The sequence below is a fragment of the Brachyhypopomus gauderio genome, chromosome 17 (genome assembly GCF_052324685.1).
Source record: "Brachyhypopomus gauderio isolate BG-103 chromosome 17, BGAUD_0.2, whole genome shotgun sequence".
Taxonomy (NCBI): Eukaryota; Metazoa; Chordata; class Actinopteri; order Gymnotiformes; family Hypopomidae; genus Brachyhypopomus; species Brachyhypopomus gauderio.
The window spans coordinates 12,152,135-12,178,910 of NC_135227.1; the positions used below are offsets into that span (position 1 = coordinate 12,152,135).

At 41.8% G+C, this 26,776-nt stretch overlaps 1 protein-coding gene across 2 annotated transcripts in view; it reads right to left on the minus strand.

The window, feature by feature from the left end:
- The window catches only part of mdga2a (MAM domain containing glycosylphosphatidylinositol anchor 2a), a 178,290-nt gene that overhangs the window by 25,258 nt on the left and 126,256 nt on the right, over nt 1–26,776 (minus strand). The window contains exon 11 of one of the 2 annotated variants that reach the window (XM_076978570.1): nt 12,686–12,863. In XM_076978570.1, coding sequence (XP_076834685.1) covers nt 12,686–12,863 — 178 coding nt within the window. Of the gene's footprint in view, nt 1–12,685; nt 12,864–17,477; nt 17,814–26,776 lie in introns of those variants that run through there. The other variant, XM_076978571.1, reaches the window with a different exon arrangement.

Sequence of the window (26,776 nt, forward strand, 5' to 3'; positions counted from 1 at the left end):
ACCGGGCGCGCCAGCCCGCCGCGCCGCACCTGGCGCGTCAGCCCGCCGCGCCGCACCTGGCGCGTCAGCCCGCCGCGCTGCACCCGGTGGAGGGAACGCAGCGAAAGCAGGAGGAGGACTGCCCAATGCAGCACCAGCAGCGCCGGATCTCTCTCCTCTGCTCGCGCTCCTCCTGGCACGAAGCCTGGTGCCTGTTTCCTGTTTGTCAGTCCCAATGTTTGTGAGTGTTCCCGTCTGTGTGTCAAATCCCCTTTTCCCGTTTATTCCTCTGTGTGTGAGCGTGCCTGTTTGTGTGTTTGTGAATGTGCCGTTGAATGTGTTTAACGTCTTTTCCCCCGTCTTCCCAGGGAGGGTGTGCTAGGCGATTCGTGATGGACGCTTCGCCAAGGGCAGTCACCTCCCAGACGCAGGACTGAGCGCGTCGGATCCGCCCATCGTCGTGGGTTCGGGGCACTCGGTCCTGTTGGCACCCCGGGACGGGTAGTGCCCTTGGAGGGGGCGTCTGTCACGTTGAGGACCCCGGCCCCTCCCTTTTGGGCGTGTGTTTACGTAGTCTACGTGCATCGTCTGCGTCTGTGGATATTTCGTGGTGATAGCTATGTCATGTGATAATCCGTCTCACCTGTGAATCGTCTCGTAATCACCTGGGGTTAATGTGGTTTGTCTATTTAATGTGCGCTCGCGCAGTGTCCTGTGCTCGTCGTTGTCTAAAGTCTACCCGTTGAGTGCTTGTATATGTTTCTCGTGCGCTATTGCGCAACTTCAGTGCGACAATAAAGTGACGTTTGCCACTAAAGTACGGATTCTGTGTCTCGTCCGTCTACCGCCGCCCAGCGTCACAGATATACTACTATGATATAGATAATTTATTTTAGCTGTGGAATTTATATTCATAGACAATCATCTTGCACAAAGATATTACATTAATTATTAAACTAACAGTTTGTGATGCTTGAAATTCATTTTTAAAATATTTATCAAGTCATTTGTATTATTTATTTTTATTATTTTCCTTCACATCACAAACAAAAATGTTATAATGCATCAGAGCAGAGGCGATGGGCTAAAAGAGGGTGCTAGGGCCAACGATGCCCTCCTCGGTGGAAAGTATTCTCAATTTTAAAATAAACATTTTTAAATGATCAAGAACCACTACAAAGTCGCATGCCCAATGGGAGGTACATTTAACACCCAAGTAGGTCGGCGCTAGAGTAGGGAGATCCGGCGTTATTGACAAGGTTGAACGCTGTTACCCAAGACTCAAATTCAGAATTTTTCAGTAATATCAGCTTTCTCTAATCACCACAATCCATTTGAGAGAATATTTTGAAACCTAGGTTTGTGCTATTTAACAGTTAGCTCACATTAACTTAATTTGCTAACCAGCTAACAGCTGTAGCTACACTGTAAAAAATCTTTGTTTGCTTATGTTCTGTGAATATAAAAATTTATGTGGGCAAAGCATGAAACATAAAAATAGTTACTCCAAAAACAAAAAACGAGTTGTGCCATCAGCTGCTGCATTTTTACCATTCAACTTAATATTTTGTGTTCAGTGAATGAGCATTATGGTTCTCAGTCAACATGTCAAGTCCAAAGTAAAAAACTGTGTTGGACGAGCAATAGTGGTAGTGGTGAAACTAATGCGCATGCTCGAGAGAAGATTTTCTTGGCGCCTTCTGCACCAAAACTAAAATGAAGACCCAGCGTTTCACCATTTATCTAGAGGACTTCAAACGTTCACTGAGTGAAGTTAATGTGGATCTTTACTAAGCTAACACAACTAACTTGGTGGTGTTTGTTGAGTTTGAATTTTGAACTAGGCAAACGTAAAATGGACACAGATTCAGTGTTATATAGCGGGTGGATGGCGCCAGAGCTAGCGAACTAGTAACGTATTGAATCATATATGTGGATCTGAGGTAAATAAACTGGATATTTTTTTCGGCGTGAGATATCGGAAGTGTGGCGTGAGAGCGTGTGAAAACTGTCAAATGCGTGTGTCTCACGCTCAATGCGTGAGACTTGGCAACCCTGATATTCTGTATACTTTGAATTTACTTCATCAAGCATAAAATGTATAGTTCAGACAACTTGGGATACTAATGAATAATTACCTGAACTAAACAATTGTAGCTGGAACAACATAAAACATTTTGTTGGACTCACTAGGTGTATTTGGTTAATATATAACATTTTGTTGGCTCATCTTATTTTCTTTAATTAGACTGAATTCTGTAGTTGTCAGCAGAACTTAAAATTTGCATTTTGCAGAGCTTAAATTAGACCAACTAAAAAAATTAGGTGCAATGGGTCACTAAGATTTTTTTAGTTGGTGAGACTTGAAATTTTTTACAGTGTAGGTAATTTAATGGTTCTGGCAATTTGAGCTAGCTAGTGTTCGCTATCTTGTTTAGCTAGTAGCTTACGAACTGAACAATCACGAGCTCACTTTATAACTGCAAGGCTTAGGCAGTTGTAAATGCGTGTAAATGTAACACCTAGATAGGTAATAAATGGTCATGGCATTAACTTTTAAATACAAACATTCTAATTGTTTACAAATGTTTCCTTAAGATAACAAAATATTCAAATATGTTTTCACAGTGAACATGAATAAAAACAGTTTCATATCTCAAAAACATGTACAAGCTAAAATCGTTTTTTAAAGTTGCTGTAAAGTTGCATTAACCAGCAATATTTGGATCTCTAGAAATTCACATTTTTTAAAGCATACTTACTTCTACCTGAACACATTAGTGTTTGAATGAATGATTATTCACTTATTATTAGCTTGTTGATTTTATTATTGGCTATTTTCACATAGCACTAGCAGTTAGTGTTAAGTTATTTTGGGGTTGATGCTGAAAATGTGACAAACAGCACCGCCTAGAACATTTTTTACCAGCAACCACTGCATCAGAGGTCTTACTTTCTGCATCTGTAACCTACCCAGCTGTTACTAAACAGCATACGATGAGTCCTGCCTATGCTGAGCTGAACAGATGTTGCATATTTGGAAAACAGGCACTACATTAGCACACGCTATAATTTATAGGCTCTCTCTCTCTTTTCATTTCCCCTTCTCCCTGCCTCTTGTCCTGCCATGCACTTTTTGTGCTTCTCACCAGATGTTAGAGCAATTAGAGTTGTAGATTCAAGAATGAGTCAGCAACATTTAACACACATGAACAGAAGCAAAATCAATAACAGCATATGCATGTATACATGATGAAGCATACAATGCTCAGCAGCCATAGAGGATTTGCCATCACTTAGTCAGAAACAAATCTGAAAATGCAATCATTTATTATTTAACCCTCTGTTGGAGGTACCACTTACGCTACAACAGATAGATACAATCAGCTGGCTAAGACTGAAGGTAATGTAGGCATAAACTATGGTAGACAAATTACCAGGGTGTCATCAGCACAGTCGGTTTGGGTGCTATACTGGGTCCTTACTTGCAAACATTTGTTGTTACATGTTTGTTTTACATTCCAAAAAGCAAGCACGGATCAACTATTGGTAATATGTCTGATAATAGAAACTGATAACGAGATAACAGATGATGTTAATATATAATATAAATGTTAATATGACAAATAGAATAATATCAAGTAATCATGGAAATATATTAACAGTATATGTAGGATATGTTTAACATAATCAGCCTAACATAATTTATGGCCGATGTGGACAGATACAGGGTCAGCTTCTAGGTTTGCGGTAGCTGAATTCAGCACCCCAGTCATCTGGTTTGCTGGTCTTAAACTAGCATGTCATAGAACATAAAATAATGAGCAATCAAATTACTTCATCCAGACTTTTAATTTGTCTCATTACACATAATTGGTGGCATCTAAGTAGACTGGAAAGAGAACTATGCAAGTGGCAAGTGAAATGTATACAAAAATTCTTAAAAAATATTAACACTAATATGCATTTTTTGGAACAATAAGAACATAACACAAAAATAATGTAATGGTGTAATGAACAAACTAGAGCCTGGCTACCATGAATAATGACAATGCATATTCTATATTCTAGTATGCAGCATTTGTATTACACTACCCAGTCCTGCTTGTAGGAAAAGCCTTAGAACACAGAGGCTTCCCACCGGCTATTACATTCTAAGAAACAGAGTAGTATGAAAGGAACCCCAACACCCAATTTTAACATATTTTTTGTGCATACTTCTTTCACTTCTGTCACACTGCTGAAGTTTAGCTGAGACCAAAATATAATTTGAATCAGAGGGCTTCCAAGATGTATCAAATCAAAATATATCAAAAATAAAAGTCAATACCAAAGTCAGTATCATGACACAATATAACATGCACAAAAGGGGAACAGAAGCAGAACCCATGACTCCTCAGGTTCCTGTACAAAACATCAGGTCCCCCAAGCCTGTGGCTATATGGGAGTCTCTCTCACTGAAGAAGCCCAGAATGTAGTACTCACCTCCATCCAGTCCTTGAACTCTTAGGCTGGCAAGAAAACAACTATGTATACAAACACACACACACTCACACACACACACACACACACACACACACACACACACACACACACACACACACACACACACACTTTGCTGCTCTTTTTATGACTCTGCATTTGAGTTGTGCTGTTTGCATCCTATGCAATGATTTCCAGATATAAGTGAATTCTACACCAGCCTGTAGCTTTACTGGCATCATTTCGCACATGTTTATTTCAGTTTGAATTTGACAGCAGTCAAGGTGCCATGACAAGATGGGGGTAAGCCCAAGGCATCAGACTTCACAGCTACAATGCAGGGCCAACAGATTTTCTCACTTTGCTGTATGTCTTTCCTTATTTTCTCTTAATATTTGGTGATAACCTGTTCCTAGTACAGCTATAGGGCTTTCATCTATTACACAACAACACAAGCAGCCTGGAAGCATGAATTCAAAAGGGTTCTTTGATGCATATGAAGCCTGCAACTAATACAGTATAGCAAAGTTCAAATGGAGAAAGGTCATGTTAGCCTTTTGTCCACACTGAGAACAGAGCTAATTTAGAGGAGTCACAGTGTGTGGCAAGTAGCACAGCTAGTGGCACACTTTAATGCTTTGCCCCAGCTGCCTCTATGCCTCTATGAATCATGTTACTACAGACATGTTACTAGGTATGTGGAGGTTAACTAGAGCTCTTCCTAGCTGCACAGTGAAGGTGGAAAAAATGATACACCTGAGGTAGCATTTAATGATCACATTTGATTTATGCAGAAGCCAAAAGCTCACCAATATACCAAAGATTTGCATCTTTGGTATATTGGTGGGCTTTTGGCTTCTGTAAGTTCAGGGTCAAAACGTCCTGATTTTCCATCATCCAAGTAGTTTATCTAATTATCTCTGGCTTAAAATCATTAATTAATTCAGGCAACACAATTATAGTGAGGTTTTTTTTCCTGAAACCCTTCACTACACTATACAACACCCCTTCACAGAGTGAAGTTCTGCCTGGAGTTGATGGTTGTACACCATCTGTAACCATCTGTATTCTCATAGATATTTGTACACATCTGTGGTTGCACAGAGATCTGCACAAATCTGTGGTCTCACAGACATAAGGGTGAGATTAATTTTGGAATTATCATCAGCCTTGTTTATTATTAAATTTCATCCTTACACTCAGAGGTGTATAATCCAGGTTCAGAAAGTAAAAGTCCTCACCAGGATTTTGCTCAAGCTTGCTAGATTTTCTAATTACTCTAATTACTCCAATCCAGGAAGCCTGAGCAAAATCCTGGTGAGGACTTTTACTTTCTGAACCTGGATTATACACCTCTGCTTACACTTATTCACTTATGCCCAGCATTTTCTTTCTTTTTGTGACAGAAGACTTGACTGACTGTGGATGTACCTGGGCAAATGATGAATCAATCTGATCTGATACAAGCAATGTGGAGATTCTGGGGAGACTCTTATTGCCAGCTACTGGATCTCACCAATGCATGGAATAGGAAGCCCAGCTTGCGATATCTCTGTCTGTCTGTCTGTCTGTCTGTCTGTCTGCCTGTTTATTCCCTTAGTATGTCCCTAAAATGTCTTAACTTATCCATTATTTTACTTTTAATACTCTTGCTCTGAGCACAGATAACTCTTCATATTTTAACGGTTGTTAGGCTGTAAAACATAATTTGGAACTCAAATGTTTGATATATCAATACATGACTGATTGTTTATAGTTATGATTTTGTCCAAGATTTTTTTTTATGTACATAATCTTTATTTTAAACATGTTTGTGGTCCTCAGACAGAGAGAGAGAAACATTTTTAAAATGCTGCTGCTTTAAAAAAAAAAAAAGGCTTACTGTGGAAGTCTTTGTTTGGACTGAAAGTTTGGTCCAGCAGGTCTGGCTGGGAGTCAGCAGCACAGAGGGGATCACTTCCTTTCAGGTGGAATTTGCTGTCTTTTAGATTTTGGCCATTAAAAACCTTTGGAGTCTGAAATCAACTTCTGTATAGCCAGTAAGTCCTTACCTGCCTCCCACACAGGGGAAACTGCAACCAACATTTGAGGTCACGCTTGCCTCTCTGGCCCTAACTGTTCAGGCTGAACCTACTCTGCTGTCCTCAGTGCTCCTGACTCAGTTCTCCAACACTGTCTGCCAAGTCCCAGACAAGCCTCCAAAAATCACATGTTGGGTTGGGGTGTGGAGAGAAAGATTCTTCACCTGTTTGTTGTACCCCCCCCCCCCCCCCAACCCATTAGCTCATGTGTTTCCTCTCCTGCTGTGCTTAATATTGTTTGCCAAGTCTGTGTGTTTCACACATTGTTTATTGAGCTCTTACTTAGCAGAGTTCCTAAGCCATTGATTTGCCTGGTTTGTCTTTGTTATCTCTCGTTCCTGTACTCTCCTCACTCGTCTTACACACTCGCCTTTCCCTTAGGAGCCCGTTGTTGGTGATTAGGCACAGTCTGGCTGTTTTTCTTCTCTGGATTTTGCCTTTTGGTTTGTCAGCATCATTAGTTATTAGATTTCACATATACGCTAACACACTTGTGTCTAGATATTTTACTCACCTGACCTAAACATTATAGAGAATCTATGGGGTATTGTCAACAGGAAAATGAGATACACCAGACCCAACAATGCAGATAAGCTGAAAGCTGCTGTCAAAGCAACCTGGGCTTCCATAACATCTCAACAGTGCCACATGCTGATCCTCTCCATGCCATGCCGCATTGATGCAGTAATTTGTGCAAAAGAAGCCCAGACTAAGTATTCAGTGCATTTACTGTACATACTTTTCAGTAGGCCAACAGTTCTGAATAAATTTTTTTTTTCAGTTGGTCTTACATAATATTCTAATTTTCTGAGATAATAGCTTTTGAATTTTCATTGGCTATGACATTAACAGAAACACTTGAAATAAATCACTCTGTCATGAATCTATGCATTTCATTTTTGTATCGAATTACTGATATAAATAAACTTTTTGATGATAATCTAATTTATTGAGATGCACCTGTATATACTGAATGTATATGTTATTTAAATGTATATGCTGTATGTTATATAAATGTATATGCTGTATAAATGTATATGCTTTAGATATATACTCACCAGCCACTTTATTAGGTACACCTTGCTAGTACCTGGTTGGACCCCCTTTTGCCCTCAGAACTGCCTTAATCCTTCGTGGCATAGATTTAACAAGGTACTGGAAACATTCCTCAGAGAGTCTGGTCCATATTGACATGATAGCATCACACAGTTGCTGCAGATTTGTCAGCTGCACATCCATGATACGAATGCTCCATTCCACCACATCCCAAAGGTGCTCTATTGGATTGAGATCTGGTGACTGTGGAGGCCATTCGAGTACTCTGAACTCATCATCGTGTTCAAGAAACCAGTCTGAGATGATTCACACTTTATGACATGGCGTGTTATTTTGCTGGAAGTAGCCATAAGAAGAAGGGTACACTGGTCATAAAGGGATGGACATGGTCAGCAACAATACTCAGGTCGGCTGTGGTGTTGACACAATGCTCAATTGGTACTAATGGGCCCAAAGTGTCCCAGGAAAATATCCCCCACACCATTGCATCACTACCACCAGCCTGAACCATTGATACAAGGCAGGATGAATCCATGCTTTCATGTTGTTGACGCCAAATTCTGACCCTACCCTCCAAATGTCACAGCAGAAATCAAGACTCATCAGACCAGGCAACGTATTTCCCATCTTCTAATGTCCAATTTTGGTGAGCCTGTGCAAATTGTAGCCTGTTTCCTGTTCTAGCTGATGGGAGTGGCTCCCGGTGTGGTCTTCTGCTGCTGTAACCCATCCGCCTCAAGGTTCAATGTGTTGTCCATTCAGAGATGCTCTTCTGCAAGCCTCAGTTGTAATGACTGGTTATTTGAGTTACTGTTGCCATTCTATCAGCTCAATCTAGTCTGGCCATTCTCCTCTGACCTCCAGCATCAACAAGGCATTTGTGCCTACATAATTGCTCTGTTTTGGACCATTCTCTGTAAACCCTAGAGATGGTTGTGCGTGAAAATCCCAGTAGATCAGCAGTTTCTGAAATACTCAGACCAGCCCATCTGGCACCAACAACCATGCCATGTTCAAAATCACTTAAATCACCTTTCTTCCCCATTCTGATGCTCAGTTTGAACTGCAACAGATCGTCTTGGCCATGTCTACATGCCTAATTGCACTGAATTGCTGCCATGTGATTGGCTGATTCGACATTTGCGTTAATCTGCAGTTGGACAGGTGTACCTAATAAAGTGGCCGGTGAGTGTATGTTTAAGCATATAAATTTTTCATAAGTGTGTGGTTGGATGAAAATACACCCTGATGCATGACTACTCTCCAGAATTAACATTCACTTATACAATGCTGTACACAATATTAAACTGAGATAGCTACAACTGCATATGCATAAGGCTTTATTTAAATTCAACATTTTAATTTAACATTAGCTGATGTACTTGACTGGTCTTGTGAACAATTTACACAATTGAGACAAAACCAATTCCAAAACCATGTCTAGACAAAGACCAATTATGGTTTCAAGACTAGTATCAGTCTTGTGTAGTACACACTAATTGTATTGTGCTAGAAGTGTTTTGACTGTAATGGCATAACGGCAGTATATTGCTCCTTAGTTTGTAAGAGAAACATAAGAGTAAGAGAAAGTGTGTGTGTGTGTGTGTGTGTGTGTGTGTGGGTGCATGTGTGTGGAGGGAGGGGTTGACAGCAGGTGTCTGGCCTAGGGTACCAAAATGGTCAGAAACAGCCCTGTCTGTTAGTGTGTCATTCTCAACCTGTTTGTTCTCTCTGAAAGGGGCATGAATAGAAGCAGGAGGTTGGAGTCTTTCCAAATCGACAGACAGCCATTTTGAAAACTTAAGTGCTAAGTAACTGCTATTATGGCATGGCACAAAATGGCACAGTCCCTTCATTTTACTAATTTTCCTATCAATTAGTACAATACATACCAAGCATGGATTTGAACTGAGGCCACTGCAAATGTTATTTAACAAACACTGCTTAACATTTGCTACAGGTTGTAAATGGCTTGTTCTGTGGAAACAGAAGAGGAAACACTGATTGGAAAGTCAGGGCAGAAATATCAGGAAAGACCTGAAGCTTATTTAATACAAAATGGTGAAATTGGTTCACTTACACAAATTTCAGAATGTGACTCTCTCAAACAAAAAAATGTACAATACAATGCACGATGGCATCAATAACAAACCCATGAAAATACTGCTTACATTCAATTTTAAGGAGGCAGTTTCGTACCAACAGTCAACATACAACTTTCACTGACTGTGACAAGCAATTAAAATATATTACGCCCCAGTTACACAGCACATCTTTTAGCTGTGAGAGCTCCACACCGGGAAAGGTACACCATCGTTCCAGATAGCACTTTCATAAGAGCCTGGCAGCAAAATGACTTTTCCATTGAAAGGACGGGAATGGGGCAGGATGAGAGTTGTGCGTCTCAGTTCCTTTAGTTCTGTCAGCACTTCCATTACCCGACACCTAAAAACCTGAGCACAGCCATAGGGGCTTGATATGAACTTCAAACGTCACTACCTGGTTAAGCCATAGGATGTGATGGGACGTGGGAAAGAGGATGAATGAGCACATGGTTGCATAAATTACAGAGTAGATGAATGAAGATTAACTGATATCTTACCAGCATGTATTTCTATAGAGTGAGTGAGTGTATGGATTAAATACTTGGTAGGACCTTGGGCAAGTCAGTCAGAAAGAGAGGAAGAGTGAGAGAGTGGAAGAGTGAATAGGATAGTGATTCAGTGCGAGAGAGTGAGTGAATTAGACAATTGAATGAACGACTGGGAGAGTGAATGAATGAATGAGTGGGAAAAAGTGGGTGAATGAGTAAGTGATTGAACAAATGTGTCAAGTAGTGGGTGATTGAACAAACTGTGCAAACATTGCCTATAAAGGGATGTACTGACTACAACATGTAGGCCTTACATGCCCTTCAACAGTACACTGCACTGAATGTCCATTATGCGAGTCTCCTTAGGTAAAGGCTAGTCTTAGCTTTAGCCACATGATGTTTTAGCTGCTGCAAAAGGTTTCAGGGTCTAAAATGGCATTTTAATGAGCCCGCCGAACAAACCATCAACACAGAGTTGTGAGTCTGGGAGTGAAGGGGGAGTCTGGGAATGTGTGAGAAGTCTGGGAGTGAGGGGGGGGGGGGGGGGGTGTGGGAGTGAAGGGGGAGTCTGGGAGTGAGGGGAGAGTCTGGGAATGTGTGAGGAGTCTGGGAGTGAGGGGGGGGTGAAGGGGGAGTCTGGGAGTGAGGGGGGAGTCTGGGAGTGAGGGGAGAGTCTGGGAATGTGTGAGGAGTCTGGGAGTGAGGGGGGAGTCTGGAAGTGAGGGGGGATTCTGGGAGTGAGGGGGGAGTCTGGGAGTGAGGGGAGAGTCTGGGAATGTGTGAGGAGTCTGGGAGTGAGGGGGGAGTCTGGAAGTGAGGGGGGATTCTGGGAGTGAGGGGGGAGTCTGGGAGTGAGGGGGGAGTCTGGGAATGTGTGAGGAGTGTGGGAGTGAGGGGAGAGTCTGGAAGTGAGGGGGGATTCTGGGAGTGAGGGGGGAGTCTGGGAGTGAGGGGGGAGTCTGGGAATGTGTGAGGAGTCTGGGAGTGAGGGGAGAGTCTGGAAGTGAGGGGGGATTCTGAGAGTGAGGGGGGAGTCTGGGAGTGAGGGGGGAGTCTGGGAGTGAGGGGAGAGCTCTCGCATGCATCCAGCTAAGGAATGCAGCCATAAAACAGGCACAGTATAGCTGGGCTTCCTGTTAGATGGAGAGAGGCTCAGGGGATCTGAGATACTCTCCTTGCAGCACAACTAGCTTCTTTGAGAATGAAAATCATGCACTAAGCACACCCTAACACACCCTAGACTATGTTCATATGATTATTTGCAACACAACTCCAAAATAAGAAAACCAGCTGAAATCTGATGCATGCAGTTTTAATACATAATGATACAAAGTACTGTTTGGAGTACTGGATATTTATCTCACCTAAATTAACAAGTAAACCCTTACCCAAAATAACTATGCTAATGCATATATCCCTGTACTACACTCAGCCAGCAGAGGTCTCTATGACCTAAAAAAACATGTCATAGAGATTCATAACCAGCTCAGATCTGCTAAGCTTTCTGCATAACCCGCAAGAATGATCTCTGATAAGGTATCTCATCATTGTGGCAAATATTAGTATTTCCTCACCATTGTACTCAGGTGTGTTTGACTTAAATACAAGCCAAATGATGAGACAGAAATGAATGGTTATGACATTAATTTAATTATTCCTATTACACAGCTGCTAGAGCTACTGCACACTGCCTGCCTAGTGCTTCGGATCACCATGACAGCGCAAAACTTTGCTTGAGCTTGGCATTCTTCTTCATTTGTAGTCATGTCATTAGGGTTTGACAGGAAGACAATTTATAGATCCATCTGCAGCCCCGCAGGTGGAGTCTGCCCTGTTGTGGGAAGCATGGTCATTTAATGATTTCACCCATCACTTTTGTGACATCTCTCTTTCTGAAACAAGGTTATACGTTTGCTTGCGCACCACGTGCCGAGGAGAATTAATGTCTTTGTTCTGTGGTGAAAGAATTGCAGCGGGGCGTTACTTCCTCCAACCTTTGTTTGGAGGGAACGAACCGATGGGAAGATGATAAAAGTTACATTTTATTGTGCCTGGGGAGAGACTCACAGCTGTCTGTCAATCATCACTGAATTCTTTTTTTTAATCACCACAGTTTAAAGCAATAATGTTTTAGTGTTAGCAACCACTTAAAATAGATGCTGACCAGACATTTAACATCAGCAAAGAAATGAGTAAGCCTTATTTCAAATAAACACTGGCTGACAATAAACAGGGTTTCGCCTTTCAAAAAATAAAGTGTCTACAAAATGCGCTGCAGAAAGTCTGGTGCAGATTAAATAGAAGAATTAAATGTCTGAAGGATGAAAGTTTGTTGAACACAGTTGTCTACTTATACAGACATCTATTATGACTAGACATTTCTAATCAACTTGTTGAGCATGATCTGAAGAACAGATGTGGTTTTGTACTGCGTGAACCAGCAAGAACCTCCAAGCTGTCCACTCTGTGAAATGACACGGGGCCTGACACTCACCACTGTAGTGGATGATCCTTTCAGTGGAGTCCCCCTCCCCAAAGCGAGTGATGGGGGTGAGGCGCACCTGGTAGGCCTCAGGCTTGACGAGCTCGGTCAGGTTGTAGGTGAGGAGCTCCCCTTTCTGGATCTCCCCCTCCATGGGGATCTCCTGCTCCCACCATCTTTGCTGCCCCACCTCAGATAAGAATAAAGGCGTGTATGTTTATTATAAGCTTCATTTAGAAATGATTAGATGTATACATATTTAACACAGTTCTATTTACAACATTCTCTATTTACATTTCTGGCCCTAAAAAAGCATTTTGCTGATTTAACAGTATGACAGGGACAATGAGGCATTTGTAATGATCTGAGAAGTTAAGATGGTTCTGTTCTGTTGAACCAGTCACGTCACCTGTCATGTCACAAACAAAGGCAAATGAGTCAGGTGCAATGGTAGCCATACATACAAATAACACTGCTTGACAGATGAGGGGATCATGAGCTGTTCCTTCTGTCCAGACTTTCGTCTTTACATAAAATATTATATTTATCTCAGCTATGCATGAGAGCTGCGTGGGCTTTTGATATATGTTTAGCGAACTATAATCTAGCCTCTCTGCTCTTGAGGCTTGCATGTGGTTTAACTGAACCAGAGTTTGAACAAGAGTTTCTTTGATTGAAAGTCAACAATAACTGACCAGATGCCAATGCCAAATCTACATTCAACTCTAGACTCTTTGTTGGCTTTGTGGTGCAAGAACTCACTATGCAACAACACACAACTGAACAGCCAACCATGGACAACGAGTAATTCCTGATATAAACATAGACCGTTTAACTAAAAGTCCTAAAAAAATTATCAGCCTTCATCTTTTGACACATACACCTGACATGCTAGTCTGACTGAATGTTCACAGGCAAACAGAAAGTTTAAAACCAATTCACAAATCTGATCAGATTTGTTATTCTCATTTATCAAAATCCCAATTTCATGTTTGTTATTCATCCATCTGCTGCCAACATTATCAAACATAATGAATGAAAACCCCTTTCCACTGATTAGGTCACATGTTGCTATCCAGCCAATGTGGGACATTTAAGAGTTCAGAATTATATTATGTGATGTTAAAGATTTGAATATTGCTATCTGCAAATGTTACTGTTTAAAATAAAGCAAACATGGATAACCATCATACAACTTTCTCATGTTTAGGCACAACACTGTGCTACATTCAAAACATTCAAACATTAATGCAATTATAAAGGCACTCCTAATGTTTTTAAGCATTACACAGTCTGGCATATGCAAATTTGGAAATGCCAATATGCAAATTTGGAAATGCCCACATAAAGACCAAAGATTAGGCCTAATTTTACAGACAAAGAATTCCAAAATAGAAATAAATGGGAGGCAGCAATTAGGGCATTAGTAAAGACACAGAAGTTTACAGTAATATGAGTGAAGCAGTAAATTGATTTTGACAAAGTACTTTAGCTTCCTGACCCCTCAATTAACTTTTCAAAAACTTTTTAAATGAGTTAAATCAGTTTAACATAGAAGGGATCCAATTCTCTCTTCCAAACTACAGTTTAAAGGAAACCATTGTAAGCCTAAATGGGTTTTGGTTGATTCCTTTTACAGCCATCGTGGCAGATGAGAGGCCATATCTAATTAAAATCAAGCACCAACAATTTCGTGCTTGGTTCCTCCAAGGACTCAGTCTGAATAAACAGCCAAACAGTAAACAAACTATAATCGCTTGGTAATAACACGCTGAGCTTTTGAATGCAGCTGAATGTGATTTTTCCAAGCCCATGTTTGAGAAGGCAATGGATATTGCACTGTAGCTTTCATATCTGTGACACTTAGAAACTTGAATAACATTTTTGGTCATATCAAATTTATGCTCAAAACAAAAAACACACACAAAAAAAAAAAAAAAAACCAGACCAAAAATACACTTTGCTAAATGGACAGCAAAACTATTTTATATGTTACAATAAGTAAGCATGAAAATGCATATGAATTAATACAGCTGCTTTCATAGCAACACAAAGCTCAGCAAGGTAATTTAAACATGCATCAGATTAATTGCAAACAGGAGCTTAGCTCGCAGTGTTGCCATGTGACAATTACATGAGCTGTGTACACACAATGCTAAGAAATCAGTGTTTGGAATAATGGCTGTTGATTCTGGCCAGATTCTGCTGAGTGGCAGGCCTAGCCCAACAGATGCCCATGGCAATTGGACCAGCAACTGTGGGTCTCGCTGGAGTCCAATAAAAGATGAGCGCCTAAGTCTGTAAAGGGAGGGGGAGAAGAGGAGTGAGGCAGCAACAGCTCAGACAAGGTGCCAGCATCCCCATCAGGGCTTTACTTGCGTCTGGTAACGAGATTTCCATCTCAAGATCCAATTACTCTTTATTGCTTCTGTGCAATTTCTAATTCCAGGCCTGCAGATCTTACATTGAGCAAAGGCACTTTTGGAGGGGTATGTTAGACAAAAAAGGAACTTTCTCTGCAGTGCAATGTTCATGCTAAAACTTGGTAAAAACAGACAGAAAATGAAAGAGAATAAGAAACCAAAACACATGGTTAAATCATACTAGATATCTCAGCTGTTAACATCTTTTATAAGCATTTGATCTCACTTAGAAAATGCTAAACTGAAAACTCAATTATCCCCCACTATTCAAGATGACAGAATTTCAATAAGCCAAGAAAATCACTGTTAACACTCCCCAGATGAATTGCGGAGCACCTGAAGTCAACAATGTTTTATATCGACACAAAATTGTTTCAGTTGGAGCACCCCTAAGTACCCTGTTTGGATCCAATGTCATTAAAAGATTGAAAATAAATTAGCTTATTCTTTTAGTTCGCAGACCTACTGATACTTTAGAGACAACACTCAAATCTTAACACATTCTTGAGAAAGCCACTCAAGTTTGTTGGCAGCACGAGCAGAGCACAACTCTTGAGCTGAACAAGTGAGTGGGGTGAAACAGCCAGGAAGAGAGGAAATCTGACAGAAAGAAAAAATATGTTGGAGAACTGGCTATGATCCATAATTAGATTAAGATCTTTGCTTTGTATAGAAAAGACCCAACACAAGATTATAGAATGGAACCAGCTGTCTATCTAAATATATACATGTAATAAATAAATATCTATTTGTCCTAGCATTACATTAACAGTGTTTGCTGTAAATGCGTTAGTTTATTTGCATTATACCATGATCACATTGCAAAGCTGAATTTACTACAAACATCTACTTGTATCAGGCACTAAAGTAATTTTGCTGTGGACAGGACATGGAAGAGAGGATGTGCCTACTTCAGTACTTTTACAGCAGATGTTGATGGCCTTCACAATTAAATACAAAAATCACTGGCCAATAATCTGTAAGATATTATATTTGCTTGCAATGTTTAGTCAAGGCTGTGTCAGTGTAATGAGGCTATTTTTCTGTGATACATGACTGCCTTAAAGTAGTTGCATGCAGCGACTAAATAAATTATTCTCCATTAATAAACATTCTCTCTTGATAAATGATTCAATCAACTATATTTCACCTTATTGAGCCACAGACGTACACTGGGTCCTGACGCTTACCGTTACATCAGTGCATGTAATGTAGGTGCGGTGGTTTATGCATTTAAAGTAACTGTGTTACAGTTAAGATTGTAACAATGTGATGCTGGTTCTTCTTCACATATTACTCACAGTATCATTCCTGAATTTGGCTGCATATGAGAGATGAATAGGGTTAATGAATTGGATCTTCTGAACATAAAGCAAAGAACCTGGACAACATACTTGAAAGTTAAACAATAAAGTGACGAATTGATTTTCAAGCAAGCTAAACAAACCAAAACAAATCAAAATACAAATCAAAAATCAAATTTGACAAAATTGGGTCTAATAAGTACATGCCGCAGATCTATTGTTTTAAAGCCATAATATCTGACACGCAGTGAATTAAATGTGTAGATGTTATGTGAGTCACAACACAATACACAGTACCACCTTCATTTGTATCCATTATGTTAGAAAATGCAACAATTTCAACACCACATGTGGAGGAGTTGCCAAGACATGCAGAAACAAAAGCTGAAGTTCCAGTTAATTGAACAGGCTCAGTGCCATAAGCATCCTGTAGGGTCACACTCATGATATGGACATTATTATATTTTATTATATTTGTGTAATGTAATTTTCATCAACTCCTCATTATCTCTCAGTCCAGTAATGAGTGCATTACAGTATTACTGCACAGCTGCAGTTTCTCTGCTGGCTTCTCCACTTTGCCATACCCGCCTGAACACAACTTGAGTTGCCAATTGTCAGTTTTGATTATCACTCCAATTGAGCATGACTATGACACTCAACTTGGTGAACTCAGCTCCTTTTGAGCTTTTGGACATTTTGCTTAACAATCTTGACATTTCTGTTCCTGTTCAAATGACCTTTATTCACTCACCATCAACTGAGAGATGAATGTAGATTCTCTCTTTTTGATCTATAAGGCAGAGAAACATGACCCTTAAAAATGTAGGGTTAATTACAAGCATGGCATGCTTGCATGCCCTTTGATGTTTAGCTGACCCTGTATTTAGCTGTGGATGCAGGCAAATAAAATCCATTAAACACACCAGCTAAGACAAACTAAAGTCCCAAGGCGATAATTACATTTTCATTCCAAAGTTTTCATTTCATAATTCTTCCTTGAATAAACATGTGATATATGAAAGCGACCCCCTCCCCTTTCCCAAGAGACAAAAGTAAAATCATTCCTGGAATCTGCTGGGTGTGCAAGACTGAATTTCATGCAAATGGGTTCACAAAGGTGACATTGAGATTCCAGAAGAGAGGTAAAAGTTGAAAAGTTGTCAACTGACCAGTTCTCTTATTGACCGAATACCTCCTCTCCCCCCAACAGACAGACAGAGACAGACAGACAGACAGACACACACACACACACACACACACACACACACACACACACACACACACACACACACATTTGTTCAGCCCTTTTATATTCTGCAGTGTAATATGTTGCCAGTTGGAGGTAAAATGCCTTGTTGCCATGGCAACCGGGCCCCACTTTTCATTCATGACATCGTTCAGCAAATCTTGCTGTATAAAGAGAGAGAAAGTGAGTGAGAGAAAGGGAGAGAGAGAGAGAGACAAAGGGAGAATGACAGAACAAAAAGCAATGAAGTGAGGGCTGTACTGGCCCCATGTAAAATCGACTCTAAGTGTATACACACAACAGGATCAAAATCCATGTGGGAGGAAGGAAGTGATTTATTCGGTGTAATTAACAAACTCATTAGTATTTGATTTAAGATGTCTATGAGTAAATGTTCACAATTCAAAACACACTAATTAAAGCAATAAAAAACTGCTAAAAGAACTGCTAACAAATGCTTGCTATCTACACTGTATTGCCAAAAGTATTCAATCGTCTGCCTTTGCACACATGTGAACTTGAATGTCATGCCATTCTTAATCTACAGGGTTTAATACGATGTCGAGCCACCATTTACAGCTATAACAGTTTCAGCTCTTCTGGGAAGGTTTTCCATACGTGTTTTGACCATTCTTCCAGAAGTGCATTTGTGAGGTCAGACACTGATGTTGGATGAGAAGGCCTGGCTTGCAATGTAAGATCTAATTCATCCCAAAGGCCCTCCACCCACCAAACTAAAAACAACCCCACACCATAATAATCTCCCAACCAAACAATAAACAGCCCCACCCCATAATCCATCTCCAATCAAACTAAAAACAACTCCACACCATAACCCAACCCCCCACCAAACTACAAAAAACACACCATATACCAGCCCCAAAACAAAAAATAATAATAAATCAACCCCACACCATAGTGGGTGACATATCACAGTACCTCTCTGGAGTTCACTGAGCTCAAGAGAGCGACCCATTGTTCCATAGAAGTTTGTAAAAGCAGTCTGCATGCCTAGGTGCCTGGTTTAGGCTTGGCCCGATCCAATATTTGGATCGGATCAGTCGCTGATATTTGCAAAAAATGCGTATCGGTATCGGATTGGCAGGCACGAGTAAATGCCGATCCAGACTCCCGATCCAGTTTTTTTTTTTCAGTGAGAGTAAAATCCGGTCCGCATTTTAGCATCTCCCCAAATTAGCTCAGTGGCATCTCCTAACCATTAAGACGGCCATGTAAATTTGAAAGTAAATTTGTAATTTTGAAATTTTTACCATGTAAAGTTATTGGTAAAAATGTCAGTTGTGTGGGATTATTTTACCTTAAAGGATGACAAAGACGAAGAGGTAGAGTGCAACATTTGCCACAGTAAAGTCAAACGTTGTGGTAAAGCTGTAAGAACTTTTAATAAAACCAATCTAATCAAGCCTTTAGCGAAATACTACCATAAACAACATGAAGCGGCTCTAAAGAAAACCAAAGACAAGAAGAAAGGTCCTACACAACTAACACTGGCAGAAACATTTGCGAAGCGTGACAAACTGCAACTTTTAAAAAATACAATTTACAGTATTATTTGCACTTTGCGCTTTTTAAGTCTTGGTTTACTGATGCCATTTCTGTTTGTTATTTATTATTTTTTCTATTTTGAGTTTATTAATTGCTAAATAAACAGGTCAGTTTCTCCTTACCAACCATTGTGTATTATTCAAACACACCTAATTCAGCTGGCTACTTGTTATCAAGAGTAAAACGCAAGAGTAAAACATGAGTTTGACAACAAAGTAAGTTGGCTAAATAACTTTAAACTTTAATACATGCTCGGACAAGCCGGTATCGGTATCGGACGATATCGGTATCGGATCGGAAGTGCAAATAAATATCGGTATCGGAAAAAGTTCAAAAAGCTGGATCGGGACATCCTTAGCCTGGTTTTATACACATGTGGCCATGGAAGTGATAGGAACACCTGAATACAATGATTTGGATGGGTGAGTAAATACTTTTGGTATATAGTGTATTTCAGAGTATATACTATGTGTGTGTGTGTGTCATAAACTAACCATATTCCCTTAAATAAAGGGGATTCTTATTTGTGATTGGGACAAGACAGAGACAGAGGCACAGATGGACCCACACCCAGGAAAAAATACAGTTTATCCCACAGCCTCCTCTTCTGAGCGGTAAGGTTTTGCACATGACTGATTTCTTTAGAATGTCCAAAAAAGCCCAGTACCAAGGATCTATTTGTAAGTAGGATATTATGAGAGTGCTAGGCCATATGCCGGCATGGGGACAATGCAGCTCCAAATGCCCCATCTAGTGGGATGTAAATGGAATCTTCTGAGCCAACGCTTATGCACCATTGTTGTGTGTCACTCTGAATTAGCCCAAAGGGCAAGTCAATGACAACAGAGTGGTAAAGCATGGCTATGCATGTTTATTGTGTCTTTGCAAACATTACAGCACGATGGAAAGGGAAGAGGTTATGCTCTGTTAACGGTTACAGCATCAGTTCATGATGTTGTCACAGCTGCTATGAGACATCAGCACCTTACCCTAACAAACTTTTATTTTTACTACTGCTAAACTGTAGAAATTTGTTATCATGACCCTAAGCATATCAAGCGTAGTGTGTGTGTGTGTGTGTGTGTGTGTGTGTGTGTGTGTGTGTGTGTGTTCGTGCATATGTGCAGTCTAAAATGTACATAAGTCTGTGTGGTTTGTATTTCAGACAGACGGCAGAGATGGACACTCGAGTATGCGACTCGACTCGAAGTCGCACTCAAGTCACCTACAAAAAGACTTCAGACTTGACTTGAAACATAATAACACAACCGAAGGACACAACGTGTAAATAATATGGGAAACATAAAAGATACTGGAACGATCACAACAAACAACAAACACAAGTCACCTGAAAACAAACCTGGACATGCTTGTTTAGTTTATGTTAGTCACTTAGCGGTCAGTCCTAGCCACAATTAACGTAGTTTTGTAACTTGTAAACATCAAAGCAACCATCAACATTTTAAGTTAACTATACATAAATTGAAGCATTTTACTCACCAGTTATTGACTTACATGAGTGATACGTTTGTAAATCAATGTACAAGACTCATTTGACTTAACAAGTAAACTTTGAAATGCTAGTATCTCGAGCAAAGACATCGGCCACTACGTTAACATTGTTTTACACCGAGACAAATAACCATCACGGAAGGAAAATTAGTGATGTGTTCTGTATCGTTTTGAGCACGCAATTGATATTTAAATAGTTTTGACATGTGATTTGGCTAAAATAAAGTTTAAATGTCATTCCTAAGGAGCTTAACTTTTTGAAAATTCTCAACGGTATTGACAATAAGAAACACAGAAAATACGCAAGATGTGGAAGTGGAGCTACCAAGGTAATATAGGGGAGACCGGGTATGGTTGCAAAATGGGAGCCGTTTTAGGATCCTATTTGGGAGCCGCTTTTTCCTTCAGTATTGCGCTTGTGCTCTGCAAGTGCCACAGTGCCACAGTTTTTTTCCAACATCGTTTTTATTTGTCCTTCGGTGCCTCGCTGTCTCTCCTTCTCCTTGCGCGTATTGCTCTGCTTCTGCCAGTGGTAGAGAGCGGAGAGTTTATTTCCTCAGTCGGTGCCTAAGCTAAGTTTATACTTGGCGCGTCGCGACCAGCGCGAGGGTCCGTGCGCCGAAAATGACGCAATGACGCGGTGGCTCTCGCAATCGCAAGGTCGTGCTGTTACGGAACAGCTCCGGACCCCTCCCTGTGGGCTTGTGTTTACGTCGTCTGCGTCTGCCGTCTGCGTCAGTGGATCCTCGTGGGTGTGGTTGTTTGTGTGTGTTCATCCGTCCCACCTGTGGCTTGTCTCGGAATCACTCGGGGCTCATGTGGTCTGTCTATTTAATGTGCGTTCGCGCAGTGTCTTGTGCTTGTCGTTGTCTGATTCTCCACGTTACGTGTATGTGTAGGTGTTTCTGTGTGCGCTGTCTTGCGCTTCTGTTAATAAAGCAGTGACGTTGGCTGCAAAAGCAAGGATCCGTGTCTCGTCCTTCATGCTGCACCCCAACGTTACACGTGCACCTCTTCAGCCCAATGAACAAAGTTATGTATGCCGGGTTCATACACCTTTACAAGGTGGAATTCAAGCACTTGTACGTCACTTTTCAACATTGAAAAAGGCCATTTTCAATATTTTCCAGCACCTTAAACTTAAATATTTATACATATACTCGAAATTATTAGAAATAATTCGCTTTTTTATCACATCGATTCAGTCAGACAGCTATTTGTTGTGAAACAAAATACAGTTACATTTTCAAGTACTTTAGCCTACTTTAGCACTTTTCAAACCTGGAACACAATGTAACATTAATTTTCGTCAGGTAAATGTTCCTTCCCCTGTTTTTGAGGGGTGTTTCTTTATACTACCACATATCGTTTCAGACAACACTGCAAAGAATGTCTCCACTGCCCGCATGTCAAGCGTGTGCTCCACACATCTGACCAATCACACGCAGCTTTCAGTTAATAATGTGGTGGGAAAACACTGAAAAAAAAAAGTTATCTCCACTTTTCTTGTGGAAACGGCAGGCAATTGGCCAAGCTGTATTGCGTTCTATTTTGGTGCTATTTTGTGATAATTTAATAATTGGTTATAATAAAAGTTTTATTTATAAAGCATTGTTATGCAGCATTTTTACTCATCACAAGTGCTTAACAATGTCAATAATGAAACAAAATGTTATAAAATTAGGTTTAAGCTATTAATTAATTAATAATGTAAAAATATATATATGGGGAGCCATTTGGGAGCCGAAAAGAGCCGGCTCTCCACAGTAAGAAGATCCAATAGAGCCGCATCTCAAAATAGAGCCGAAAATCCCATCACTATCAAACATTTGAGTGAATGAACTGAATCAAATCACTTCCTCAGCTGATTCGTTCCTTTTTCAGTTCAGTAATTGATCTCAACAGTGACCATGCAGGCCGGCAGGGGAACTGCAGTGTGGTCTGTTAATCACCAAATCACCCGCGAATCTGGAGGCGGAGACATTCATTGCGAGGGAACTGCGCATGCTCAGTGATTCGTTCAGTGATTCGTTCACTGTACTGAGGGCTCTCGTTCACTCTCTGATTCTTTCATGAACTGAAAGCTCTCATTCACTCTCTGATTCGTTCATGAACTGAGGGCTCTCGTTCACTCTGATTTGTTAATGAACTGAGGGCTCTGGTTCACTCTCTGATTCGTTCATGAACTGAAAGCTCTCGTTCACTCTCTGATTCGTTCACTGAACTGAGGGCTCTCGTTCACTCTCTGATTCGTTCACTGAACTGAAAGCTCTCATTCATTCTCTGATTCGTTCACTGAACGTACTGTCACTCAGAGAACTGTTGCTAAGGACGTGATTCACGTTTGCGCTGCCACTCACTCACATTTTCTTTTTGATTGCACATTTGATTGCAAGTTTATATTTTCATCTGAATGTAGTTTTTATCTTAATGTTGCTCTTAATTTAATATTTATTTTGCACTCAGTTGTAGGTTAGTTCATACTTATTTTTTTGTATTATGTTACAGTGATCTTGCGCCAGTTCGTGCTTCAGCTTTTGTGAATTCACTCTTTCACAGGTTTTTATAAGATATTAATGGGAAAAATAATTCGCGGGTCATCACTTTTTTGCCGGTTGTCTGTGGAATTCGGTCGGCGGAAAAAAAAAAAAAATTATGATTTTTTACATGACAAAATCCCAAAATGTATAAAAAATATTATAAGTATTAATTCTAACAATTAACAAGGAATGTTATAAATAATAAAATAGTACGAATTACAGCAAATAGTGCATATTTACTCTCGGAAACGAGACCCAGCATCACTTGCCTGAGACGCTACTCGCCTACATGAGATTGTATACATGTCACGGTACGGCGGCCCCCTACTGGTCGCCCCCGTCTACAGCAGCAGCTTGTCCTGTGGGTGTGGCGTTGTGTTCGTCCCTCAGGTGGGCGGAGCCCGTGATCCGTCTCACCTGAGGGTCGTTTGTTCGTCTATATATGTCTTGTCTTTGTACCAGTTGACTGCTGGTTATTATATCCTTAATTCGGATCAGTTCACGGGTTTTGGTTTGCGCACTTTACATATTAAACCATCCTATTTCCCTGAGACTTGGCGTGATCGCTTCCATTTATTTTCGCTCACCCTGCCCGTCACAGAATAACCAGCCACCTTCGGAAGCCGCCAGTCTCCTTTGCTTTTTCCTTCGTTCGTGGTCATGTCTCGTGGTAAGTGTTTGTCTGCGTGGTGTTTTGTTTGTTGTTGAAGAGCCCCGCCGTGCTGAAACGTTGTGTGTGTGTGCAGCACGGCGGTGACCAGGGCAACCGTCCCCGGTCGGGCTCTTCGTGTTGTGTGGTCACTTGTGTGTGCATGTGTGTGTGTGTCAGTGAACGGATGCATGGAACGTTGTGCGGCGCTCGCGTGTGTTACTTGTTGAATGTGTTGTGTGTGACGCTGTCGCCGCTCGTCACGGTCGCCTCGCTCCCCCGTGTGTCTAGTGTTTTATGTGGGGAGCGACTGCGAACTTGAGCGGCGCGTCACCACTGTTTGTGTAGAGCGCGCATGTGTGTGTCCTGTCCGTTTGCCGTTTTCCACCGTGCTTTTGTCTAGTCTTTGTGTGTTTTTGTCCTAGCGTGCTTGTGAACTGTTGTGTGTAATTCCACACATGCTCCTCCCCCTTGAGTGTGTGTGTGTGGGGGTGGACCAGTGATGGTCCCGTGCCACGGGGAGTGGCACGGAGGGCGTCGCTCCTAAGGGAGGCCCTGACCAGGGAGTCGAGGGTGTTCTCCGGAGCCGGTAGGGGCCCCTCTCCTGATGCATCAGGTGAGTTGTTTGGTGTCCCCTCCTGCTGAGATGGAGACCCCTCCCCCCGGATGCGGGGTGCCGAGATGGTCAGGGTAAGTGCGCGTATGTGTTTTGTGTTGGTGTGTGTGGGTGTGTGTGTGCTTTTTGTGTTTTATGTGCAGGTGCTTCTCCCTGGTGGTGGATCGTGGCAGTCCTGGACCTTGTGGGGGTCTCCAGCTGGCAGGAGCCCCCTTATGTTGTAGGGTGACCGGAGCCCGGTCGGAAAGAGCCCCTCCCTAGAGGGCTGGGGCCCCCGGATGTTTGGGGACGATAGGGCTCTGGTCCAAAGAGCTCCTGCTGAGGATGGAGATCCTCCCTCCTGCTCGGGGTGACCAGGAGGCCCTTGGGGGCTGTTCCCCAGCCCGCGATAAGGGTGCTCTGGGCCTCGGTCTCTGGCGCTCCTGGGTTTGGTGGAGGAGTCCACCTCGTAAAGTCAGGCTCCGGCTGGGCCTGACTCCCCAGGAGGCTGGGGTGGCCCCTAGCAGAAGGCAGGGGCCAGCTCCGGGAGGAGGTAGGTCCAGGAGGTGACTTAGCCACGCCCCAGGGAGGTAACCTGCACACATACACCCCGGACGGACACGGAGCCGTGGCCCGCCGTCCTCGCACCTGTGGGGCTATGCGGCTTAAGGCCGGTTAGGGCGTGAGGGCCCTGTGACCGACCGGGGCGTGGTTTTGTCTTGTTGACGGCCCAGTCGGTCCAGGGTCCCGCCCAGGTAGGTGAGCTAACCTGTGTTTGTTTTGTGTTTCAGCTCCGGGACTACAGGGGGTGTGTCCCTTGTCCCTGCCTGCCTGCCCCTTTGTTTTGTGTGCTGCTGCTGTAGGCCGCACAGCCGGTGGAGGGGAGTGCGGCTTGGAGGGGGGATCTGTCACGGTACGGCGGCCCCCTACTGGTCGCCCCCGTCTACAGCAGCAGCTTGTCCTGTGGGTGTGGCGTTGTGTTCGTCCCTCAGGTGGGCGGAGCCCGTGATCCGTCTCACCTGAGGGTCGTTTGTTCGTCTATATATGTCTTGTCTTTGTACCAGTTGACTGCTGGTTATTATATCCTTAATTCGGATCAGTTCACGGGTTTTGGTTTGCGCACTTTACATATTAAACCATCCTATTTCCCTGAGACTTGGCGTGATCGCTTCCATTTATTTTCGCTCACCCTGCCCGTCACAATACAACACGACTGATTGCTTGCTGGACAAGCACACATGCACAGAACAGTGTGGGAATGGTTATTACGTGAATGAGAAAGGTTTTACACAATTTACACTCGCCACTGAGGTGTGAGGAGGGTTTATAAAGCCTCAATATAGTGTATAAATACTTCAATAAATATACCGTTTCTATTCTGGAATCTCCAGAATGCGATAAAGGAGGGATTACTGTATTTGTAATGTAATTTATATTTTATAATAATTTACATTTTATAAACCCAACATTTAGTTGCAAATTTTTTATTTATAAATTTTCAACAACACTCTCGTCTCCTGATCCATGAGGCCGTGAACTAAACTGAAACATGAACCGTTCAGCCGTGTATCAGTTAAGGCTGTATACTTTCGCGAGTGACCACAGCGCACGACTCCGCACACCTCGCGCGAACCTCCGCGAAAGGCGGAGGCGTTTAAACTTGACACGTCACATTCTTTGCAGTGTTCTCTGAAACGATATGTGGTAGTATAAAGAAACACCCCTCAAAAATAGGGGAATGAATATTTGCCTGATGAATTTTAATGTTGCACTGTGTTCCAGATTTGAAAGGGCTGGAATTTAGGCTAAAGTACTTGAAAATGCTTGAACTTGTAATTACTTCGTTTCACAACAAATCTACAGGGTTGCCAACTCTCACGCAATGAGCGTGAAACACACGCATTTGACTGTCTTCACACGCTCACACGACACACATCCGATTTCTCACGCAGAGAAAAAGAAATCTAGTTTATTTACTTCTGATCCACATCTATGATTCAATGAGTTACTAGTTCGCTCTGGCGCCAACCACTGGCGATCGATTGATCGCGATATAATATAATCCATTTTACACCCCCCCCATTTACACTCGCCACTGATCGATTCGGTGAACGAATCTTTTGAACGAATCTTTTTAGTGAACTGATTCTAATGATTCAGTTCATCTAAAAGAACTGTTTTGCCCATCACTAATAAGATAGGAGTCACATGATCATTCCAGTATTTACCCAATTTCTCCCTGATCCCACATGGTGAATATCAAGG